This window comes from Medicago truncatula, chromosome 5, assembly GCF_003473485.1.
Source record: "Medicago truncatula cultivar Jemalong A17 chromosome 5, MtrunA17r5.0-ANR, whole genome shotgun sequence".
Lineage (NCBI taxonomy): Eukaryota > Viridiplantae > Streptophyta > Magnoliopsida > Fabales > Fabaceae > Medicago > Medicago truncatula.
Window position 1 is genome coordinate 3,542,003 of NC_053046.1, and position 24,659 is coordinate 3,566,661.

The 24,659-nt window shown below is 30.4% G+C and overlaps 6 protein-coding genes across 6 annotated transcripts; 2 read left to right on the top strand and 4 right to left on the bottom strand.

Moving 5' to 3' along the window:
• Positions 1–330: 330 nt before the first annotated feature.
• LOC11441045 (non-specific lipid transfer protein GPI-anchored 7) lies at positions 331–2,884 on the bottom strand. Its single transcript, XM_003611204.4, has 3 exons — positions 2,470–2,884; positions 2,209–2,250; positions 331–626 (listed from the first exon to the last, which is right to left on the bottom strand). Exons 1-3 carry the CDS (start codon positions 2,795–2,797, stop codon positions 529–531), a joined length of 468 nt encoding a protein of 155 aa, XP_003611252.3. The 5' UTR covers positions 2,798–2,884; the 3' UTR covers positions 331–528.
• Positions 2,885–6,189: 3,305 nt separating this feature from the next.
• On the bottom strand, positions 6,190–7,233 carry LOC11438595 (non-specific lipid transfer protein GPI-anchored 8). The gene is made up of 3 exons (XM_003611205.3): positions 6,855–7,233; positions 6,639–6,683; positions 6,190–6,432 (listed from the first exon to the last, which is right to left on the bottom strand). Exons 1-3 carry the CDS (start codon positions 7,198–7,200, stop codon positions 6,338–6,340), a joined length of 486 nt encoding a protein of 161 aa, XP_003611253.2. The 5' UTR covers positions 7,201–7,233; the 3' UTR covers positions 6,190–6,337.
• Positions 7,234–9,914: 2,681 nt separating this feature from the next.
• On the bottom strand, positions 9,915–12,423 carry LOC11429164 (non-specific lipid transfer protein GPI-anchored 8). The gene is made up of 3 exons (XM_013597975.2): positions 12,054–12,423; positions 11,669–11,710; positions 9,915–10,263 (listed from the first exon to the last, which is right to left on the bottom strand). Exons 1-3 carry the CDS (start codon positions 12,385–12,387, stop codon positions 10,169–10,171), a joined length of 471 nt encoding a protein of 156 aa, XP_013453429.1. The 5' UTR covers positions 12,388–12,423; the 3' UTR covers positions 9,915–10,168.
• A 4,041-nt stretch (positions 12,424–16,464) lies between these two features.
• LOC11436298 (uncharacterized) lies at positions 16,465–19,023 on the top strand. Its single transcript, XM_003611208.4, has 8 exons — positions 16,465–16,677; positions 16,773–16,919; positions 17,413–17,510; positions 17,608–17,680; positions 17,763–17,823; positions 18,212–18,297; positions 18,393–18,482; positions 18,765–19,023. Exons 1-8 carry the CDS (start codon positions 16,540–16,542, stop codon positions 18,825–18,827), a joined length of 756 nt encoding a protein of 251 aa, XP_003611256.1. The 5' UTR covers positions 16,465–16,539; the 3' UTR covers positions 18,828–19,023.
• Positions 19,024–19,492: 469 nt separating this feature from the next.
• Positions 19,493–20,440, top strand: LOC11427094 (21 kDa protein). The gene has a single exon (XM_003611210.4). The coding sequence runs from the start codon at positions 19,516–19,518 to the stop codon at positions 20,167–20,169; it is 654 nt and encodes a 217-aa protein (XP_003611258.1). The 5' UTR covers positions 19,493–19,515; the 3' UTR covers positions 20,170–20,440.
• Positions 20,441–21,539: 1,099 nt separating this feature from the next.
• LOC11436299 (syntaxin-related protein KNOLLE) lies at positions 21,540–23,213 on the bottom strand. Its single transcript, XM_003611211.4, has 3 exons — positions 23,054–23,213; positions 22,414–22,928; positions 21,540–22,234 (listed from the first exon to the last, which is right to left on the bottom strand). Exons 2-3 carry the CDS (start codon positions 22,897–22,899, stop codon positions 21,758–21,760), a joined length of 963 nt encoding a protein of 320 aa, XP_003611259.1. The 5' UTR covers positions 22,900–22,928; positions 23,054–23,213; the 3' UTR covers positions 21,540–21,757.
• Between the last annotated feature and the right edge of the window lie 1,446 nt (positions 23,214–24,659).

The window sequence follows — 24,659 nt, forward strand, 5'->3', positions numbered from 1 at the left end:
AAAACCAATTAACTCAAATCCCCCACTCTGTTAACCATTGAATGAAGACCAAAATTCTATTTAGCTGATTCAAACATTTACCATTTGGTATACCGACTTTATAGATCTGAAAGACTTTATGTGAGTCGTAACCTGATATGTTTAGCTAAATAAACTTTTAAATAAGCTCTAACATTTTATATTTTAAAAAATCATGTGTGGTTGGGATCTAACGTTAGCATAATTGCATAAGAAACCCTAGTTGTATTTAACTTTGATTCTTACTTTAAAGAATTTAATATAAAATATAAACTTCAATATATTTTTTTACAACGATAAACAATGATTTTGTTTAATGCATATAGAGAGATATATTTGATAAACAATGATTTTTAAAATATATAATATCTTAAAAATAAAAAAAATGTCTCAAAACATTTGTTATATTTTTCGGATGTGCCCTTTAAAAAAAATGGGATGTGAAAACACATTGACTATTTTCTTGCTCCACCAAATCAACTTTCTCGATCCGTCAGTGCCTTCTTCTTCCTAATGAAACAATACAAATGCCCAAATAAAAAGGATGATGCAGATTCTAGTTAAAGTAGCTTTGCCAGCAACTCCTCCTTCATCGCCTCTGGTTATTGCTGCAAATTGGAAAACAAAACTCATTAATATTAGTGAGTTTATTGCTGAAATGTTAACTTTATAATTTTATAATATGAACAAATTATGTTCTTCAGTTAAATTTGTATAATTATAATTCATTATTAATTAAGTAACACTAATGATCATTTTAATTTAGGTTTGATTGCTCTTACTTGAAGTCATAGATAATTTTTTTTTTTAGGGAGGTCATAGATAAACTTAAAATTATAAAGCTAAACATTTTTAACCTAGTAAATAAATTTTCTTATTACCTAAACGTAAAACTTGATTTCACCAAATGGAATAAATAAGAATTAAGTGGATTATAAAAAATAATTGAAATGATCTAATTTATATAAAGCACGACAAAAATATTTATAGTGACAAACACGTGATATTCTTGTGTGCACTTTAAAGGGTTTTTTTTGTTTTTTTTTTTTAAGACAGGGTATCCTCCGCGCGAGACTAATCCCCTTAGTCTTGTGGGAATCTAAATAGGCGGCAAACTCTCCCTAAAAGTTTTAACAATGTTGCATGTCTAAGAGTGGATTCGAACTAGAATCTTGGTTAAACTAGAAGAGACATGTGTCATCTCATCTAAGCGTTGTTAGGTTTTAAAGTGGTATTTATGTGTTCACTTTAATTGATTAGTATTATAAAAGTAAAAAAAAGTGGTTTTTTTTTTTTTTTGAGTGAATAATAATTTAATAATTTTAATTGATTAGTTACTATAAAGGGTTTTATGCGTGCACTTTGTCATTTGTTTGCCTAGTGTAAGATTTGTTCAACAAAATCTGGAAGAAAAAAAATCATACACTCACTAGATCTATTAAGGTTCCTCACAGTTAACTGATCCAATGAATGAAATACTTATGTTTGACAGAAACAGATGCATACACATAGATAAAACAAGGGTATTTTAAAATGTGTGGGATGAACTTCAGAAAACAAGGATTTGCAAAATAAGAGAATTTCACAAAACACTGTAATAATATTTGAGAGAATTTCTTAAAACAACTTATGATATGTTCATAATTTCAGCGTATAAGTTCTTCAACATAACTTATAAAAATAACTTCTAGCTTCTACAAAAATATTTACCGTGACAAACGTGATATTCTTGTGTGTACTTTAAAGGGTTTTTTATGTGTTCACTTTAATTGTTTAGTAGTGGTTTAAAAATAATTTAATGGTTTTATTTAATTGATTAGTTACTATAAAGGGTTTTATGTGTGCACTTTGCCATTTGTTTGTCTAGTGTAAGATTTGTTCAACAAAATCTGGGGGAAAAATCAAACACTCATTAGATTTATTAAGGTTCCTCACAGTTAGCTGATCGAATGAATAATATTTATAAGTTCTTCTAGAAATAACATATACATAGAAACTTAAGATGATAAACGCTTTGTCTTGTGTTTTTAACTTATTTTCTTCTCTATTATCACAAAACACAATGCAAATTCAAGTATTGCTACTCCTACTAAAGAAGACTGCTTGCCGAGGCACCAGTTTGTGTCGCTTAAGTGGTGCATCTGTTAAACATTGTTGATAAACTAAAAAGTGAAATGAAGAGGATTTTACCTGGGGGCTGCAATGACGACAGGGGAAGAGTTGGAGAAGAAGCTGAAAATTTCCAATAAGGAAATATCAGGATATAAATGCATGTATTGATGTAATCTCATTATTATTATAAATTGAATTGATGAAAGTAGTGTACTTAATTATATGGTAGAATTGGAAAATAAAAAAGTAATATTCCTCTAAAAATCAATTTTTTTTTTCTTCAATGGGTCAGTCGATTTAGGACGGAAGAAGTATTAAATATGTTTTCATTTCACATACCTATGCAGGAGCTGGTATTGAAGTTGATACCACATAAGTATATAACTTGGAAAACCTGAGTAATTTTCAAACCAAAAGCTTCAAATAAGCCATAAGCTGCGATAAGTTGACAGAAACATGTTTTGTGGGTTGCATATAGATCTTTAATTGGATTGCAGCAAATGTCTGGTGGTTGTGTAGAGTTAATGTAGTCAATGCATGGTAATAGTATCTGATCAGCACAAGGTGGAAGCACTTGTGCATCTACTAAGCTAATTACACTCATGCTAATTACTACCATTAACACCCAAATCAGCATCACCCGTGTACACATTTTGCCATTATTCATTTTGTTATAATTAATGAGACAACGAGACCTTAATTTTGTTCCACTTTTCCTACGTGAAAAAATGTGTGTGTGTGTACTATATAGGTTGCTTTGGTTTAATTTTTTTTCTTTTTCTAACTATTTATTTGAGTTCTATTTTGGTTTAATATACATATAGTTTCCATTGCCTCACTGGAAAGGTTTATTTTCATTGCATTTGACTATATTAATCAACGAGGTGACTCTTTATATCCCTAGAGTATAGTCAATGGTTTCTTTCTCTCTGATTAGTGATCCATATCTCTCAAATCTTCAATCTTCATTTTCTTTTGCGAGAAAAAAAGAAAGGAGTCTTTTCGAGTTGCGTTAGGAGCAGGTAATTAGATAGCTGGGATCTTTGCTTTGATCCAATTGAGAGTGGCTGGCATATATGACGAAATAAGTTTAATGTTAGATTTCTTAATCAGAAGACTTATCGAATTGTGAAGTTAAAGTAATTATAATAATTCATTTTTTTAATAATTTTTTTTCCTTCATATGAACGGATTGAGAGGAAATAAAGAGTTAATGATTTTGTGTAAATGTATGTTTGGACTGATATCATTTTGAGTGTGGATCAAAGGAAGGAGTTGAAAAAATGAAAAGAGATATGATTGTGTAACTTGTGTGTTCTATTAAAGAAATTGAAGAAAAAAAAATGTGTATATGGGGGTATGTTGAATGCATACTACTCGTTGTTAAGTGGTTTGATTATTTTAAGGCTAATGGTTTTTGGTTTAATTTTTATAAAGCATTGTTGGTTGCAAGTTAGATGTTATTTTTGGTATCCTCAGGGTTAAGACTAGATTGTAAAAAAAAGTTTATGGCTCAAATAAACTTGTTTATGATATAATAGGTATTGCAACCTATGTTAGATCTAGAAGGTTGTTTGAGTTAGCCGACAATAAACCAGTGACAACAACGAAGATGTATGCTTTAAGTTGGGGGTGAATAGTGAGGCTTGGAAGTGGAGAATGAAGTTGTTGGGTTTGGGAGGAATAGCTTTTGAGGGTATGTTGTGAGCAGTGGCTCGTATATCTCTTTGTGGGCATGTGCCCCCATAAAGTTTTCCAAAGCATCATGGCTTCATGCGTTAATACACTCATATTGCATTACATACATACATACATATATATATATATATATATATATATATATATATATATATATATATATACCCTAATACAATTATTTACTTATTTATTTATTATATCTATTAAAAAAAGTTTTATCATCCTTCTATATAAATAGATGTTATGGAACCTATTAAACAAAAAGGCTTAAATATGTATTTGATCCTTGCAATTAGGGGTCGTTTAAAAATTGGTCCCTGTATTTGCTAATCCTTGCAAACTAGCCTTGCAATCGTTAATCATTTAAAATTTAGTCCTTTGACCAACTTAATCACTGCCACGTCACTAATTTGATGATGTGACAATCACTGCCAAACATGAAATTCCAATTTTGCCCTTAAGAAGAGGACAAAATATTGAAGAAAGAATTGGAAACCCAGGGGTAAAATTGGAATTTTATGTGGCGTGGCAGTGATTAAGTGGGGAGAGGGACGAAATTTTAAATGATTAAACAATGTAGGGGTAAATTGCCAGGATTAACGATTACAGGGACCAATTTTTAAACGACCCCTAATTGCAAGGATCAAATACATATTTAAGCCAAACAAAAATGCTGATTGTTCATCTCTCAACATATCTTCTTTTACGTTGGTTTCATTCTCCTAATTAATATATGATAATAATGTAATTATTTATCATGGAAAAACTTGAGAGGTTTCGAATCAAAATGAGTTATCAATCTTTCTATTAAAATTATAAAAACAAACTTTATTTTTTGTTAGTCATTTTGATTTTTAAATGTGTCTTTAGTTAGTTAATTTAATCTTTAAATATATTTTTTACTAATCAATTTGGTCTATACAATGAATAACAAAACAACCATTTGAAGATTTGTTCATAGTTTTGATAAATTTCATATACTTTAGTGAAAACACATCAAACATTTAGAGACCAAAATGACTACTCTAAATCGGTCTCGACCTCTAAATTAATATTGTATATCGGCGTCTAAATTATTTAAGATGACCCTGCTACAAATTAGAATAGGGTTTCCAAAAATTATTTAAAATGACCCTGCTACAAATTTATATATATATATATATATATATTGCCCCCACTATTCAAAATTTATGGCTTCGCCAATGGTTGTGAGTTGTTAACTTCTACTCCACATATGTCCCTATATAGAAGTTCTCTGTTTTTTTTTTTCGCATTTCTTAAAAAAAAATTGTTAGTATAATTAATGTGTCTATTTTGTGTAAATATTTACTAAATTGTTCTTTGTTTATATGTGTATTAAATTTGACTATTTATATTTTAAGAGAAGTCAGCAGTATTACTTTGGGATATGTTTTAAAAATAATAATAAATGCATCAAGTCATTTGTAGAAGAACTTATATTTAGGGACAAAAGTTTTTCTCAAAAAGTGCTTATAATTAGAAACGGAGGGAGCAATGTTTTGCAAGTTAGTATGAATGATAGGTGAGTAGAAATTGCCTCCATTTCAATGCTATTAAGTGAACACTATATATCAACATTTGACACTGGAGAATATTATTAATCATGTAGATGACGATCAAATTCTTTGAATCATATTTCTACCAAAGTAAATTTGTTTAAGCGAGGAATTCTTAATCATAACGATCAATTGTATGTGGGAGGTTGTGGTATGATTGAAGACATGGATTACTTGTTTGCAAAATGTAACTTTTTCAGTAGAATCTTGTACTTGGTTTGTCATTGGTTAGACTTTGTTATTGTTTCTCATGGAACTCTTTTGGATCACCTATCACATTTTGGTGGTTTAGGAGGGTTCTCGAAACAAGTTCATTTAGCCTTGAATATTATTTGATTATCTTGCGTGTAGATTATTTGGAAAGAAAAGAATATGCACATTTTTCAGCACATAAGTAACAATTGCAAGCTTTATGTAAAAAAAGTCAAGTTGCAGTTCTATTGATGGTTGAAAGCGAGATACTATGTTATTTTCTTATCAGAGGTTTCACTCACCCTCTCCAATGTTTGCAATATGTTTCCTAGTATCTTTAACTTTAATTATTTATGTGGCAACTATAACAAATGAATGATGTTTCTCTTCGTTGAATTTTATATAGAGTAGAAAGATCAATCGTATGAGATGCAATTTTTTTTAATTGCAAATAATTTTATTGAACGACAATCTAGTGCACTTAATCGTATGAGATACACATTTGTTTTGTACGTTAAATGCATATAAAGAGATGTATTTGTTTCTTTAGAGGAAGAGATGTATTAGTATTGACAATGGAAAACGCATACAATATTTTAAAAATATGTATCAAGCCATTTGTAATTTATAGGAATTCAGGTATTAAGTATTTAATTTATTTAATGTGATGATAGTAAAACTTTATAATATTTTTCTCGTGCCAAATAAACTTTTTGGATCCGCTAGCTAGTGCCTTCTTCCTAACCAAACAAGAAAAATGGCCAAATAAACATTATGAAGCAGAGTCCAGTCAAAGCAATCCTGCCTGCTCCTCCTTCATCACCTATAGGTGTTGCTGCAAATTGGTAAAACAACTCAGTATTACACGTTACTTTATAGTTTTAAAAATAACAAATATAAAACAAAATGCATATTCATTTCGTGCTTTGCTACTCTTTTGTCAACAAAATAAAATAATTGAAGAAGATTGCTAACTGCTAAGGCACTATTGTGTGCTACTTAAGTGGTGCATATGAAATTGAGAGGATTGAGAGGTTCTACCTGCTGGGGGTTTCCCCGAGGACAGTGGAAGAGTTGGAGAAGACGCTGAAAATTTCATGATATCAATGCATTAATAGGAAAATACACATAGATTCACTTAAGTACTCATGATTTCTTTAAATAATTCACAATTTTCTCCAAGTTTAAATTAATTAAGAATCATATAAACACATAAGAAAATGCATTTAATTTTGTCTACATTTTAATTTCAATTACCATTGCAGAAGCTGGTATCAAATTTGACGCCACATGTGCGGAGAATTCGGTACCCTACAGTGAATTTAACACCAAAAGCTTCAAATAAACCAGGAGTGTAGACAAGTTGACAGAAACATGTTTCTTGGGTTGCATCAAAAACATCTTTAATGGCAGTGCAGCATATGTCTGGTGGATAAATGTCTTGTATCGAATGACTAGTGGAGTTAGCGTACTCAATGCATGGCAATAACGGTTTACCGCACGGTGGAAGAACTTGTGCATCTAATATGCTAATCACACTCATGCTAATTACCATCAACAGCATAACATACATTCTGCAATTATACATTTTGTTGTAATTCATGAGACTACGGACCTTAATTTTGTTCCACTTTTCCTATGTCGAAATGTGTATATATAAGTAAATAATGCTTTGATTTAATTTGGTGATACAGGTCCGGCCTGCTAAGTAATATATAATATATACTAGAAAGTTTCTTTTCCTTGAATTTGAATTTATTAATTAGCGCCGGTGACTCTTTCATTGAATATGCATCCCAGAAGAAAAGTGAAATAATGTGATTGATGCAGGAGCTATTTTTGGGGAGATTCTCTACTTTTTTTTCATCAAAATTATATTCTTACTTTGTCTTTATTTGATCCATATCTGTCAAATCTTAATTACTCTTCAAAGAGTCTTTTTGAGTTGCTTTAGAGAGTTTAAGGGATGCAATTGTGACAATACCACTATCCTATAATTGTTCCATAATAATTTCAAAATTACGTTGACAATCAAAATGAATGAATATATTCATTGATTTATTTCCTTTTCTTTAACACTTCCCCCTCAAGTTAAAGCGTGAATGCCAATGACACTCAACTTTTTAAGATGGGTATTAAACACATATGATAGTAGTTTTTGTAGATATATTTGTTATCTCCTTTTTAGTCTGCCATTAAAGATGTCTTAATCTATCCTCTTTGGATCTTTTCGCGAATAGTGTGACAATCTAGTTTAATTTGCTTATCTGCTCAAGCTAAAGTGGGTTTGCAGCAATGTGTAATTGATTGTCACAAAACAATCTTGCCAGCCCGGGATGTGGTACTGGTACATGTAAAACCTTTAACAAATATCTTGACCAAGAAAGCTCACAAGTAGTATACGTAGCAACCATCGGTCGATACCACGCTTCTGTTGATGACACTTCTGTTGGTGACCATCACATAGCCTTCTGTCGAATAGATGGAGTGTCGAGGCAAGAAGTGTTGATTGAAAATTACTCTTGACCGGTCAAGGCGTATAACATATATATGGATGTCACTAGAATTGGCTTGAATGAGGAAATGCTTTCCCTCTTCGATGTTCTATTTGACATTGCAATTGTCTTGCAAACAATAATAGCCAATCTTGTACCGTAAGGCATCGCAAATGCCAAGAAAAGCTTATTTGGTGCAAACAACAAAGTAGACACGAAGGTCGTTGTCACTTTTGGTGCCAATGCAAAGTATAATTGGCAGCAAGTAGACAACACACACATGAGAGTTCATCGCAACCCATAAGCAAAGCAACACTCGCTTCCATTTTTTTTACCCTTCATATTTTTTAGAATATATATCTATGAAGTACTTTCTAAGTATCTATTATGGTGCATCTAATAAAATATTTAAAAATATATATATATAAGCTATTTCATTCGGTCTTTCTTATAATAACAAATGTGTCAACATAAATTGATGTATTTGGTCTATATTTTGAACAAAATATATCCTTTTTTTTACCTATTTGTCTTTTATATAAGTGACTAGAAAGAGTAATTTTAATATTTCATGGATACAAATTCATGAGTAATCGCAAATATTGAAAGAATATTGGTGTCCAATACAAACACGGTTTCATGTTTAAAGTATTTGAACTTCAAAATTAAGAAGGAGACATGAGACAACTTTTCTAATAAGGAAGTACTACTCAAATGGAATGATTTCCTCCCTTGACAGTAAATATTAAGCTACAAAAATAGATGTTGACCTTATATTGAAGCATTGATTGGTTCAAACGAAATTTATAAGAGACTTTGTTTGACGTGCGTATACCAAACAAGGAAGGCCTTGTAGGAGCATATATTTTTAATTTTCCAACATGGATTTTCCACTACTGCACATATGAAATTTTGCAACATTTTTGCGGTGACAATTTTAAAAAAGTGTTACACACATAATTTATTTTCAGTTTTAAGAGCACCCATAAAATAAAATGTTACTCTATATTTCTTTTTTAACAAATAAAAAAAGGAAAATGTTACCAACACTTCAGTGGATAACTCATAACTCTCTCTATTCTCTCTCTCATCAAAAATCTCACCGATCAAAATGAATCAACACAACAATCAATCACCACCGTCGCCGCCACATCACCACCGTCACGTCTCTCAGAGTTCAGTTTTCTTTTCTCGACCACAAACAACTAATCGATCACAATTCACCACATTAACGTTCTTTGGAATTCCAACTTAAGTTGATGTATTTGGAATTCCAACTTGTTAATGACCAACCATTGTTTTATGGTTTTATTTGTTTTCTTTTTCGGATAGTAGTTGTTGGATATTCTAAATTAGTTTCTATAGGTTAAGCCTTGGTGAGATAATTTTATCATAGTAGCTCATTTCTGTAAAACTAAATTTTAGAAATAACCAGGAAAAATGAATTTGGTGAGATATTCTAAAATGTCATAGTAGGTCATTTCTGTAAAATTGAGGAGAAATTATAAATGTAGTAAAAATAATAAGAATTTTATCAAATTAGCATAAATAACTATTGATTGATTATAAGTCAAAAATAAGTTATTGGTTGATTCTCGTTATCATAAGTGTAAAGTAAAAAATAATAATTTGAGAATGATGCATAACACATTAACTAGAGGGGCAAAATTGAAAAATAATTAATTAAAATTACATTAAAAATTGAACTGACAAGTATTTTACGACAATTTTTTTTACAAATATAATAATAATAATTACTGGACAGGTTGAGTACACCTATATATTAGACGAATAAAGTTTAAAGAAATGAAAAATGAGCAAATTAAATGCATGGAAACAGATTCAATAATAATGAAAAAATAATAATATCAAATAGTACAATTTTGGCTTAGGTAGATGCCCGTAGAAAAAATGTCAACTTCTTGATCTTAATGAAGAGGTAGTCTTACGTACACACAAATATAAATAAAATTAGCTGACCACACACACAATAATGAAGAAAACTAAATAAATAAATAAATTAGTTACATCTCAAATTTTTAAAATTTAAGTTTGTCCCCAAGCAAGAAATTCTCCTTAATGAAACAACATACATGCCCAAATGAACAATATGAAGTAGTGTCCGGTAAAAGTGATCATCCCCGCTCCTCCTCCATCACTTCCACGTGTTGCTGTAAATTCGTAAAAACTCAGGATCATTGGTGATTTTACATACATCATTTAGAGCATCTCCAATAACACTTTTACTAAGAGATTTTTTATGTGACTCCCACATGCACATCACTTTTTTTAAATGAGTTCCACTAATAATTTTACAATATTGCATAACAATAATTTATTTGTTAGATCATAATATCTTTTTCTTAGAGAATAATTATCTTATTTATGAAAATATTAAATTTATTTGTGCAATTTTTTTTCTTCCAATTTTTTTTCAATAATTTAACCATTATAAAAACAGTGGAATGCATGTTGTAAAAAAAGTTGAAATATCTGAAGTTGACATTTATGTTCCTAACACTAGCAATATTTCCCTGTTTTTTATGCATATGGTAACAAATCTCACAAGACAAGTATGCTATTTTTATTCTCTCAAAAATAAAAAAAAAGTTTAAATATGTTTTTTATCCTTTATCTTTTATTAAAAAATTGTTTTGGTCCTTTAACTTTTTTGTAAATTATTTGTCCTTTGTCTTTTTAAAAAGTGATATTTTAGTCTTTGGCATACCAAAACCAATAAAATAAAGACTAAAATATCACCCTTTTGAAAAGATATTAGATTAAAACAATTCAAAAAAAAAAAGATAAAAGACCAAATATATATTTAAGCCAAGAAAAAAAAGTACGCTATTTTCCGTAGAAAAAACCTTTATGGAGCCCTTTTATGAGAATGAGAACGATGTAGATAGATAGAGTTTGAATAACTAAATGAGACAACTACACTACGGCGAGTTCTTCATTTTGAAATATGGGATGGTTTGTAAAAAAAAAAAGTTATTTTATAATATTAATTGTGTCTTGTCTTTTTTTTTTTTTTTTGTCAGGTAGCCTAGTGGTTAGAATTCACTTTTTTTAAGGTGAATAAGTGGGGTGTCCGGGGTTCGAACCCCGGCTCCTGTATATAACAATGCATGTCCCTGCCAACTGAACTATGCTCACGGGGACTCTTGTCTTTTAACTATTATCTTAAAATTATTTTTCCCGAATTATTTTTCACTATATCACAAAACACAACGCAAATTCACGACATGCTACTCCTATTTATTTAAAGAAAACTACTCAGCCACCGGTGTGTCACAATGCAAGTAAAAGTTGTTTGGATTGATTTATTTTTAACGTTAAGGCAAGATAGTTTATGCAAATAACTAAATTTTTATGTATTATTTATATGTTTGTCAAGTTATTTTATAAAATAAAAACTTCTAAAGATACAATTCTTGTTAGTAAGAATTTATGAATTAACATTTTTTTTTAAAGAACTGATTCATAAGTTCAAAATAGGTCAATTCAAATGAGTCCTAAGAATTGTTCATAATCCCAAAAATAAAAAAAGAGAGAAATTGAAAGGCTTTTTACCTGGAGGTTGCATCAATGACGGAGAAAGACCTGGAGCAGAGGCTGCAATTTTCCAAAACGTAATGTAAATTTCAGGTAAGGTAATTTTTTTTCTTCTTATATTGAAGTAAATTATAATGTACCTTTTAAAATTTTATTTAAATTTTAAGTAAAGTAAAACAAAATTATGATATGTGAACGAATAATTGGAAGATATATATTCAACTAAGCTTCATATGCTATTGTGTTCATGTTTAATTAATAGAAAAAGTCTTGTATATATATTAGAACAAACAAAAACCCAATTAATATGAAACGGTTTAATAATTTCATATATATATATATATATATATATATATATATATATATATATATATATATATATATATATATATATATATGGTACCTTTGCAGGAGGTGGGATCGAATTTGACACCACATGAGTTAACAACTTTGACAGCCAAAGCTAGTTTAACACCAAAACTTTCGAGTAGACCAGGAGTTGAAATTTGACAGAAACATGTATAATCGTGAGTTGCTTCAAAAATTTCTTTAATTGGATTGCAGCAAATGTCTGGTGGATGAGTGGAATTGAGGTAGTCTGTGCATGGCAACATCTTATCACCAGCACAAGGTGGAAGCATTTGTGCATCTACTATGCTAATTACATTTATGTTAATTACTAAGATAATCAACAAAACCACCATCATCCTCATAATATACATTCTGCAATTATCCATTTTGTTATGTTCCACTTTATTTCTTATGTTGAAAATGAATGTATTTTGCTTTGGTTTGATGGATATATATATATAGTTCCCGTTGCCTTATTTGAATTGTTTATTTTTTTTGCCTCAATTTATTAATTAATCAGCATGTGACCCTTTCAAGAAAGATTGACACCGCAAACCAAAGAGTGTGTGATGGAGCTATTTTTGGGGAGATTCTCTACTATCAGAAAAATATTCTTACTTTGTCTCTATATATATATATATATATATATATATATATATATATATATATATATATATATATGTGTGTGTTTTCAATTTCCAATTTTTATACCAACTTTACATTGATCCGAGTGAAATTGAATTCATTATTTAAGCAATTTCTCGAGTCTAAACTTTGTAAATGAAAGAAAATGTAGTTAAGAGGAGATCTCGTTAATGGTCATTTACAAGGTTTTGCAAAAAAGAATAGTCATTGACAAAAGTTAGTAGATACTTCATATCAATAATATGACTGAACTCTTCTCTGGAAGAAGAAAAAAAAAACTCAAGTTTATTTTTGGAGTCTTTCATATTTTTGGAGATATGATCATACGAGCAAGACTAAGAGGGTAAATGGGAGACATCCCATTTGAGTAGTAACATTATTTTTTAGGTTTATTGAATAATTAATGTATTTGATATATACTATTATAGACCAAATACATAATTATTCAATGAACCCAAAAAATAACTTTTTGCTTATAAATATGACTGGATGAAGTATTACGATGATTTCCTCCCTTGACACCTAACGATTAAGCTAGAAAAATGGAAGTTGACCTTTGATCTACTCATCAAGACATGGCTGGTGATATTGAAGCATTGATTGGTTCAAACGAAATGATAGGAGACTGTTTTTGACGTGCGTACCAAACAAGAAAAGTCTTATAGGAGCATTATGTTTTTAATTCTCCAACATGGATTGACCAACTTGTTAATGACGCATCTTTTGTTTTGGCTAGTTGTTAGATGGACATAATGGAGGATATTCTAAATTAATTTCTATAAGGCTAAAGGCTGGTGGAATCAAATTTAATATACATATATCTTATTTTGTCAAATCAAACTATTCAAAATATAATACTGTAATTTCTCAAATGAATTGTACTACAATTATTAGCCTCTACATGGGCATGTTTATGTTTAATATATTCTTGGCTGGCTCAATGATTGTCCGATAAAACGTTTCATCGCTGATGAGAGACGATTTTAAAGCTGAAACTAGCTAGGAAGAGCCAGAAAAGGAAGAATTATGGAGATGGTGAATCTAAGACAAACATCAACTGAAAGTGAGCGTGGTTGGCTACTTGTCTTGACTGATTGAGTTGTAGAGATCATTGCTTAAGTTTAGCGGTCCATTCAAACATAAGTCTGATCACAAATTACGGAATAAAGTTTGATGAAAGTTACACTATGTTTTTGCTGTTTTTTTAATACCTGTGTTTCACTGTATTAGTAGCAACAACATTGTTCTATGTCAATGTAGGTTTGATCCAATTGATAAAGAATCGGTTCATGTTCATTAAGGATTGAAGTTTAAATTTTGTTGTCGACGTGATAACTTTTTTGTTGGCGGATAATATGTTAGTACATCTATCAATTTTATGAGTTTTGCAACTTTTTATGTCTTTATTGCGGTTCTAAAATCCAACTCGCCTAAACCTTTATATAAAAAAAATTCTGATCTACTATCTCTTTTTATAGAGTATCCGTATCAATCATCTTTATTATGAGCCAAAAATGGTTTAAGATGAACTTGGTGGTAATTTGGTGATTATTTTTTTATCTTTATTGGATTGGATGTCTCTGAAGCATGTCTATTTCAAAATCAATATGAAACACGTACCCAGTACTCACGGGTTATAAGTACCGAACACAAACCAAAATTAGTTTTAAAAAAAAATAAAAATGGATGTTTTATATGGGTACACAAAAAAGTCTACATACTTTTTGCGTATTTACTTGTGATGCTTGTTAAATAAATATTTATTTTATTTTACTATAATAATTTAAATTAAGTTTTCTAATTCATTTTTGGTAATGTTGATACTTTTTATATTATACTTTATGCATATATATCTTGCTAAAAAAATAATATTTCTCCGACTCTTGTTGTGCAAATGTCCTTTCATAACCTAATTTTCTTAAATTTGTATATTTATTTTCTAACTCTATCTTAATTTGTGAAATAGTAAATTATGAGAGACATTTTTCAAAATAAATTATTATCCTCAAAACGTAAACTCTCATACCCTTAATAATAAGAGACAGCAAAGTGAAATGAAATAAAATGAAATGGAAACCTAAGTTCAATAACACCTATTTTGGATTGAGTTATAAGTGTCAAAACTCCCTTCCTTCAAATAATAGCGAAGACTCATAATAAAATAATGGAAAAATTATACAATTAATCCCTTAACTTTATTTTAGGTAACATTTTCGTCCTTTATCTTTTTTTTTGTCACAATTTAGTCCTTTATGTTATAAAATAACAACATAGTTATCCTTCTTTATGAAAAAATAATCAAAAACTCCAAAAAAAATTCATCAAACTCATAGGCAAACATAAATCTTCATCATACAAGCCTAGAAAATCAAATTTCTTTGAAAAAAATCTCATAAAAAATGATAAGATATTGTCATTTTATAACATAAAGGACTAAATCGTGACAAAAAAAAATAAAGGACGAAAGTGTTACCTAAAATAAAATTATGAGACTAATTGTATAATTTTGCCTAAAATAATTGAACAATCAAGGTAGGCCACCTCTCAAAGAAAACAAACAATCTAGGTTGGCCTCAACTATATCATATATTATATGAATTATTATAATAAGTTGAAATTTGATTAATTAGGAAGAAAAGCATACGCACGATTATTCAATTAAATTAAATATTGTATTTTTTTTAGGGAATAATTAAATATTGTATATTATATTTTAGTAACACTTGCACGCAATTTCATTAACTTTATAAAATACATCATATTTAAGTGTTGATTTATTTGAGAGATGAGAGAATTAATTAACAAAATATAAAACTTAATATATGGTGTTTTTTTAAGTATATTATATGGTGTTAGAGGTCAATTTTGTTGATAAATCATAATTGTTCATATGTGATTTTAGAAGTAATTACGATCAAAGTCATATAATTTTTATGATGATTTGACGGTTATAATTATCGATAATCTAGAAAGTCATTACAATGTTATTTTGTATAGGAATTAAATTCTTAAATAATTTGTTACAGGACCATTAAGTTTTTAAATAATTCACAATTGAGTTATTTTAGATATATTTTGCTTCTATTTGGTAAAAAAAATAGTGAATTGTTGATAAATTAACTTATAGTGGATGATCTTGTAGCGGATCGCTCATAAGTTAATTTATAATTAATAGCGGATAAATCAACTAATTGAATTTGTAGTATTTAGTAAAATTATAGTTGAACTAGCTTATAAGTAAATGACATAAAAGATTTAATTCTTTTTAATTAAAATTACGAGAGTAAATTGAATTAAAAAATGATAAATTATAAACTACTTGAATCACCTTATGAAAAGATGTTATAAACTAGTAAAAATAAATTATAAGTTCGTGATAAAGTGGCGGTTACCAAACAAGTTTTTTTTAATCAAATGAGCTATAAGACATAAGTTATAAGTTATAAGCTAAAAAAAAATGTCTTGCCAAACAAACCCTTGTTGAAAATGTTGGAGTTGTTGATATTCGAGTATGAATGATAGTATCACATCGACAATGAGTAAATATAATATTGAATATATAAGAGGATCAATTCATACTCTCAAAGTGTTGATCAATTGTTGCTTCAAGCGCGTAGACTTCTCAACAAGGGTGTGTGATTGGCAAAACGTATCACACGACAAATTACTTAACAGCCCATCAAATAAGTGGGCTAAACTTTTGGAGTGGCCCATTTTCAAAACCCAACAAAAAAATTCACTAATAACTAAATTACATATATACCCTTGGAAATTTAGCAATATTCCAAATTGGAAAGTTATAACAGATAACGCATCATCTGATTGAAGAAGATAGTAACCATAGCAAGCAAGGTGGTTAGATAGTTTTATTTCCTTCAACTTCAATACAATAAATGGCTACGCTTAACTTTGGCTTAGCCACAACAAATTTGAATGCTACTTCTGGTTTTCGAACTAGAACCAAATCATGGAGCAGAGGCAAATCCACAATTGTTTGTATTGGTGGTGGTCCTATTGGTCCTCTTGATTGGGTAACTTAACTAAACTTCAACTTTAACTAACTAACTAACTAACTAACTAACTAACTAACTAACTATTTGTTGATTGATAATTTTGATTTATGTAGGACCCAGAAGGTGTACTAGGCCGGCCCAATACTGGCCACCTTGCTAGGCTTGAGTTTAAAAGACGGCTTGAGAAAGATTCTGATGCTCGCGAAGCCTTTGAACGTCAAGTTCGTGAAGAGAAAGAACGCCGTCGAGCCCTTCGTGATGTAAGTTAACTTTATTTTGATACTTAAATATGTGAGACATTCGTGAATGTGTGTTTCGTTGGTAATTTTGGTATTTGATTGTGTTTTCTATTAGTTAGTTTAGTCGTTGAATGTGTTTTCTGTTAGTCAATTTGATCCATTGAATTACTAATGTAATATAAGAGACTTGTGATTATGTGTTTATAATTTTGATACTTTCAAAGACTATAGTAACATCGTCTCAAATATTTAGAGACCAAAGTGACTATTACTCTAATTTACTCCATAGATGTATGACTGTAAAGTATATATAATCCATCATGATATTAAGATTGTAGTTCTGTTAAGAACTAAAATGACAAAATTTCATATAATTTAGAGATTAAATTGGAGAGAGCGTGAAACTTTGGAGACTAAATTGACTGCTTATTGATTTCTTGAATGCTTTTTCTCTGTAGCCTTTATTATTCTATGAAGATTCAATGATTTAATATCTTATTTTTCATTTGCTTAGTCTCGTGATGTTCCTGATACTCCACAAGACCTCATTGAATACTTGCTTGACACTGAAGCTCAGGAGATTGAATTTGAGATTGCAAGAATGAGACCACGGTTTGTAGTACTTTTCAAATGAATGGGATTCACCTCTATATTCTGTTGTGCTGAGTCTATTTTTATATCAATGCACCGTGACTCTTAAGTTCTGCAGATTAAACGACGAATTCATTTTGGCACTAAAATCCGAGTTAGGACAGCTTCGATTTGCTGTTAACAAAACACAGGTTTCGGACTCTTTTTGGTGGTTATTTTCATTGAATAAATTATTCTAGTCTCTGGTCCTTTTTACAATGATGATTTCTGCAGCTTACGGAGGATAGATTGACTGAGCTGGAGGCTCTAGAGAAGGCCATACAAGAAGGAACAGGTTTGTGAAAATGGAATCTGAATAGAGTGAATCACCAATTTAGTTCATGAAATTGTAGGGTGCTGGTAACTATGTCCTTGAAATTAACAAAATTTCACAATGATCTCCGGATTTGAAAATTCTCAATCACATTAGTCATGTTCAGACTATTTCATGGTCTAAATTGACCGAGTTGGAAAGAATCATGATTAGTGATTTTCAATATCCAGGACTGTTTTGATATATTAATAATTTGAAGGATTAAATTGTCAACACCATACCATTTCAAGGACTAAATTGGCGATTTGATCAATTGGTCAATCTGAACGAGAAATAAATACTTGTCTAGAAACTACTACTATAATGCAAGCTTACTCCTTGCTCGGTTTGCTCCCATTTGCTTATGCAGATGCCTATGATAAGATGCAAGCTCAGCTCATAAAAGCCAAGGAAAACCTAACCAAAATCTTGACATCAAAGGATGTCAAAGCAACTGTATGTAAATTAATGTTTGCAGTTCTTTATAGTTGATATTATTGGTTTTGTACTTCTGTTCTAGTTAAACTAGGTCTAATTTATCTTCAATACAGTTGCTGGAGTTGGTTGAACGCAACGAGATTAATCGATCATTGTTGACCCTTCTTGATGAAAACATATCAAGTGCACATGGTGCCAACCAGGTAAAATATCAATTGAATGATTTTTCATCTGATTACCAGAATCTGTGTGTGGAATTGTCAATTTTCAAACAGGATAATTCCAGCATCATCCAGCTATAATCTTTTACTCATTACCCTTCTTAGAGCACGGCATATTTTTGTGCCGCCGAAACTAGAAACATAAAAGTTATAAATTGCCAGATTTAATTTACTGAACATGGTTTATGTTTGAACATAACAGAACTTGTGGTGCACATACTTTATTGGTGATATTGAGATTAGTGCTTATTTTCCTTGTTGCAGAAGCAAGCTGCAGAATACATGGAGAAGCTCCGTGGGGCTGTTCTCAAATACATTACAGTTTAGTGTGGATAGTATGTTTTGTTTCTTACTTTATTATCACCATTTGTGGAAAACTGTGCCGTCGATAATTGTATCAAATATGCGATATATAATACTTTCTTTGCTATGATATCATAGTAAATGAGTTGTAAATTTTGAAATACGTATGACTAATGTATCTTTAGTTGGAAATCTTGTAAAATTGTTTTTAAAATCACAATATACACATCCTGTTAATTGAGAATTTGGTTCTGTTTTTGAGTGATTTCAATTTTTCTCCTTCATGACTTTAAATGTTCTGAACATAAGCTTGATGGATGATGAATTATACTAAGTGGTAGTTGTGGGTTTACATTGACAAATTAGATAGAATGTTAAATTTTATTGAGTTGTTTTGGTCTTTTTCTTTAATGTTTTTTCATCCTTTAGATAACTTTTACCACTAGGAGGATGCGGCTAAGCAGATTTTTTTCAAGGGAAAGCAGTGCCACTTAAAACATGTCAACAAAAGTTGCTTTATCTTTAAAACTTGTCAAAAAAGAAGCGATATCTTCAAAAGAATATATTAATAAATTTAAAGATAACCTGCCAATATTTTCCTTTTTTAAAAAAGAAAGTGGGATACGGTAGCAATCCATTCACAGTCACATATAGATACAATAATACATGTCTCCCACTTCCTACAGTCCTATTTCCTATAATAATACTATATATGCGAGAGGACCATATGATACAGTCATATATAGATACATATATCACTATATTGCTAGTAAACATGGCGGCTAGAGCCGGGGTTTATTTGCTGGTCTTCATGAGTCTTGTCACTGCAGAATCCTCTATAACCCCGTCAGAGTTCATCAGGTCCTCATGCAGAGCTACTCGCTATCCTGTTTTATGTGTTCAATGTCTCATGGGGTATGCGAGTGTGATTGGCCAAAGCGAGCGACAACTAACGATAACTGCTCTATCAGTGAGCATATCTAGGACACGATCGAGTGCATCGTTTGTAAAGAAGATATCAAAAGCAAGAGGCATCAAGCCAAGGGAGTACAGAGCCGTACAAGACTGCATAGAAAACATGGGTGACAGTTTGGACAGTCTTAGCCAATCGGTTAGGGAGTTAGGCAGTATTGGTCATGCTGTTGGAGAGGACTTTGTGTGGCACATGACCAACGTGCAGACTTGGGTCAGTGCTGCACTTACTGATGATAACACTTGTCTTGATGGCTTTGCTGGTCCTTCCATGAATGGAATTGTTAAGGCTGCCATCAAGGACAGGGTTGTCAATGTTGCTCAAGTTACCAGCAACACACTCGCTTTGGTTAATCGCTTTGCCTCAAGCCATCGAACTGCAGAAACTCCTTAAATCGTTCTGTTGTACTTGTTCAACTGTTTTGTCAATGTTTTCCCTCAACTGATGAAAAGTCTCTCTTCTCAAAATCTAGATTCAGTCTTGTGTGGTTCTTTTTGATGCATGATGTATACAAAAATCATATTCTGAGGGTATTTGTGTAATATAGGTGTTTCTTATGGTGTATTGAAACAGGTTTCTGTATTGAAGAATGTGAAATTACTGTTTAGAATTCATCAATCTAGTTTCAGTGAACGAGTTTATGAATCTTTTGATTTCAGGATAATTGTGCTGAGTTTTTCTATATCCACTGCTAGCTTCTGCACTGTGCACTAACATTAGTAGTTGGACATATCAAAAAAAAAAAAAACACTAGTTGTTGGAATACAAAATTCTATTTCTAGTTTTACACCAAAGTGCTTGTTCCATCTTTTAAGACAATTGCTTGTTCACTTTTTGAGTATTTATTTTGTTACACTTCTCTTCCATCATATTTACATCTTCTGTCTCTTAAATCTAGACTTAATCAAAATACCACTTGGTAACTTTAGCAAATTTGAATCATTGGATGAAAATATAACGACTAACATTTCAAATTTGTGGAGGAAAAATATGAGTCGTTTAATCTTCATCTGGTTTCACATTGTAGACAATAATGATTGTCATTTTTTACAATAATATGTACCAATCATCTCTCTTCCTTTTTTCTTTTCTTTTTCTTCCTTCTTTATATTGCAAATCACAAATCCTACTTTCTCTTCCCCTACTTCTTTTTCTTATCTTTTTTATCTTTCTTCTCTACATCTTTTACTAACCAACCAAGTAACCAACATCAAATTTTGATGCACATTACAAGTAACCAAGGTGTGAGAATCTTTCTTATTGAAACATTAACTTAATCAATTGTATCTGTGGCACTAGAAATAGTATTCTATACGAGATATCCCCACATAGATGCACATTACAACACTATTGTTGAATGGTTATTGAATACAAGTTACAACTTATATCACCATTCTTTACTGAAAAACATAATCTAACCAAAAATAATCTAACTGAAAAACATTATGCCACTTAATATGAAAGCACACTTCTGTCAGAGTGGCAACAGAGTAAATCTGCTTTCCAAACCCTCAATGACAGCATTTACTAATTACCTAGCTCCATATAATCTAAGATTTACATAATCAAAGATTTATATATTTGGTTTACATATATGAATTCTCATCAAAGGATGGATTCTCTTTTCATGTAAACAAGATCAAGCCTCATATTATGGTTAACCAATCAAACTGATACAGGACATGGTTGTGGGGGAGAGGGGCAGATATAAATTATGTACATCAACATGGATCAATTCTATTTCTAATTTGTAATGACCAAGATATAGAACAATTATTACATTTCTAATTTGTAATGAGTTTACATGAACATAAGATGAATTGCATCATCAAAAAAATTTAAGCACAATATATGATATCATAAGGCAATTCAAACGACGATGAGTCGTACACAACTCAACAAAGATACAAAAACTAGAACATAGTAAAAGAATCAATACATCAGATATTGTATTCTTCATATTACAGATAAAAGAAGGATTTCAAGAACTGCTGAAACTAGTGACAATGGGAATAACAATGATGAGAACCAGAATAAGCAAGAGTATAATCCCAATGCACATCCACTTCCTGCTACTTTTTTGATACTGTTTAGCACCGTGAAGATTCTTTGTACCATCTTTAACATAATGAGAAGCATGAAGAACATGATGTTCAATATCATCCATTTTCTCACCTTGTGCTTCAACCATAACAGCCATATCCAAAAATATTTGATGAAGTTCCAACAAACTCTTCTCAATCTCTTTAGCAGCATCATGTCTGTCTTGTATCTCAACCACAGTTTCCAGAACCTTTCCTCTTCCATGTTCTTGTATTGCCTTCCCTAAGAAACTTTCATCATCTCCATTTGAAATTATCTTCTCAATTACCTCTTCATCAGCATGTTCCCCTGTCACTGTGTAATACCTTCTCCCTACTGTTTCTTTGTATTCACTCATCATTTTCTGCCTAAGTCCCTGTTGTTATATACAAGGTTTCATAAATTGTGATGAGTGTAATGTTACAAGATACACAACATACTAAAACTAAATATTCTAAACCTTAAAATTGATACATAATTTAAAGAAAATTATTAATTTGAATCCAGAAATAAAAAAAAAATAAAAACAAAAGAGAAATTGACAAGGGTATCTACCTGAAACTCCATCATAAGCTCCTTGAGTTTCTTACGCAAGCCATTAGTAACAGCAATTCTAGTTCTATAAATTGCTGGTGAACCATCTTTAAGTCCAGAGAGTCTTCTATTAGCAGCATTAGCACGATCCATTTCTTCAAGTTGAGTCCTAATACACTTTGCTTTCTTCAAAACAGTCACAATATCAGTATTAATTCTTTCCCTCAATGCTTTCAAAGCTTCAGTTTTGTGAAGACTCTTGCTCTCTTCATTTGCTTGTTCAAGCTTTGTTAGTATATCACGAATTTCACCCATTTCTGTTCTCACTTTCTCTGCCTCTTCCAAGAACAAATTCATATCAGTTTCCAAATGGGTCAATGAAGATCTTGTTAATTCAACACCACCTTGTTTTTGATGAAGACCAGCTTCTAAATCAACTTCATCTTTCATAGCTGCTTTTTTTAGATCAACATAGTTGGTGAATGATTTTGTCATTAGATCATTCATTTTCGATCAATTTGGTGTAAAGGGTTTTCCTGCATAGATAAAAAAATTGAAGAAAAAAATGAAGATTAATATACAAAAAATTGGTGAGTTATGAACTATTAAAAAAATTGATTTTTTTGCAATAATAGAAACATGAGATGAGAAGATTACTTACCTTTTTGATTGTGAGAGAAGAGAAAAAGGAAAGTGAAGAGAAAAAGCGCAGATTGAGAAGGAAATTTTTGAGGAATCTAGAGAGTGTTGAAGTAGATTTGAATATTGAAAGGAAGTGAAGGTTTTTTATGAGTTGGGAAAATGGGTCTAACGGCTAGTTTTTGTAGAATAATGAAAGTAGCCGTTATTGTTTTCTGTGAATCCAACGGCTATATTTATGTTTGGGACTCAAGACAAAGGACAAGTTTTCTTTGTACAAATGTTTTTTTTTTTTTTTTTTGACAAATTCTTTGTACAAATATTGTTTCGGCCCACTTTGGTCTTTATTTTTCAAGGTTAAATATTTTTTAATTCTTATAATATCACGAGCTTTTAAGTTTAGATTTCACTGTTAAATATGTTTTTGTCCTTATAAATTTAGAGCTTCTAATTTTAGTCTTTATTTAATTTTAATAACTTTTTTAGTCTCCACAAAAATGATTTACATGTAATTTTAATCCCTATTAAAAAAAATTTGTTTAATTATCCTTAAACACTTAAACATTTGAACGATTTATTTTAGACAAATTTAGAACATTATGAAAGGTTCATTTACTAAAATTTAAATTATTTAATGTGAAATGAATTAAATATGAATTTTTTAAATGCCAAAAGTTCAAGATAAAAGTAACCAAATTTTGTGCATAGAAATTAAATTTTGAGATAATTTCTTGTCGAGGAATTTTTAATAATGTTCTTGACACTTCTACAAATAATTGTTCAAAAAGTTAAAAGTTTAAGCATAATTAAACAAATTTTAATTTAATAGAGACTAAAATTGAATGCAATTTTTTTTATAAGGACTAAAAGAACTATTAAAATTAAGCAAGGGCTAAACTTAGAGGGTCTCAATATTATAGGGACCAAAAAAATATTTAACCCTACATTACTAATGGTAATTTTAGTCATTTATAATACTGCAATTAAAGTATTTCTTATTTTATTATTATTTTTTTTACAAAAAATAGATATTCTTAGTTCTCAAAATAATCCCTATAACTAACTAGTTAGGCCCACTCATGAAGTATGTTGGCAACATGGAAATAATGGTACAATGGTTCTTAATGTAGATGGCAACGTTTTAACTAACCTAGGTAAAGCAAGATATGGTGGATTGGTTAGGAATTTTGAGGGAAAATTTCAATTTGCCTTCTATGGTAGTGTTTGATTGTCCAATATTTTGCATGCAGAAATTCATGTTCTTATGATTGGGATTAAGCTTTGCTGGGAGGCTCGTTATAAGAAACTAGTTTGCTTTTCTGACTCTCTTCATGTGGTGCACTTAGTGTCGAAAGAAGTGTCGAGACTTCATCACTATGCGAACCTCTTAGAACACATTCGGACGTATTTGGATAAGAAGTGGGATATTTCCATTCATCATATTTTTTTAGAAGGAAACTCTTGCGCATATCTACTTTTAAAACTAGGTGCTAATTATTCAGAGTCTCTTGTGATGGTACATCAATCATTATCATGTCTTTCATCAGCTTTACTAACTAATGCTATGGGAATGTTCTTTATTATGACGTAGTTTTTCTTTACTTCTTTTTCTTTTGTTTTTTTTTTTT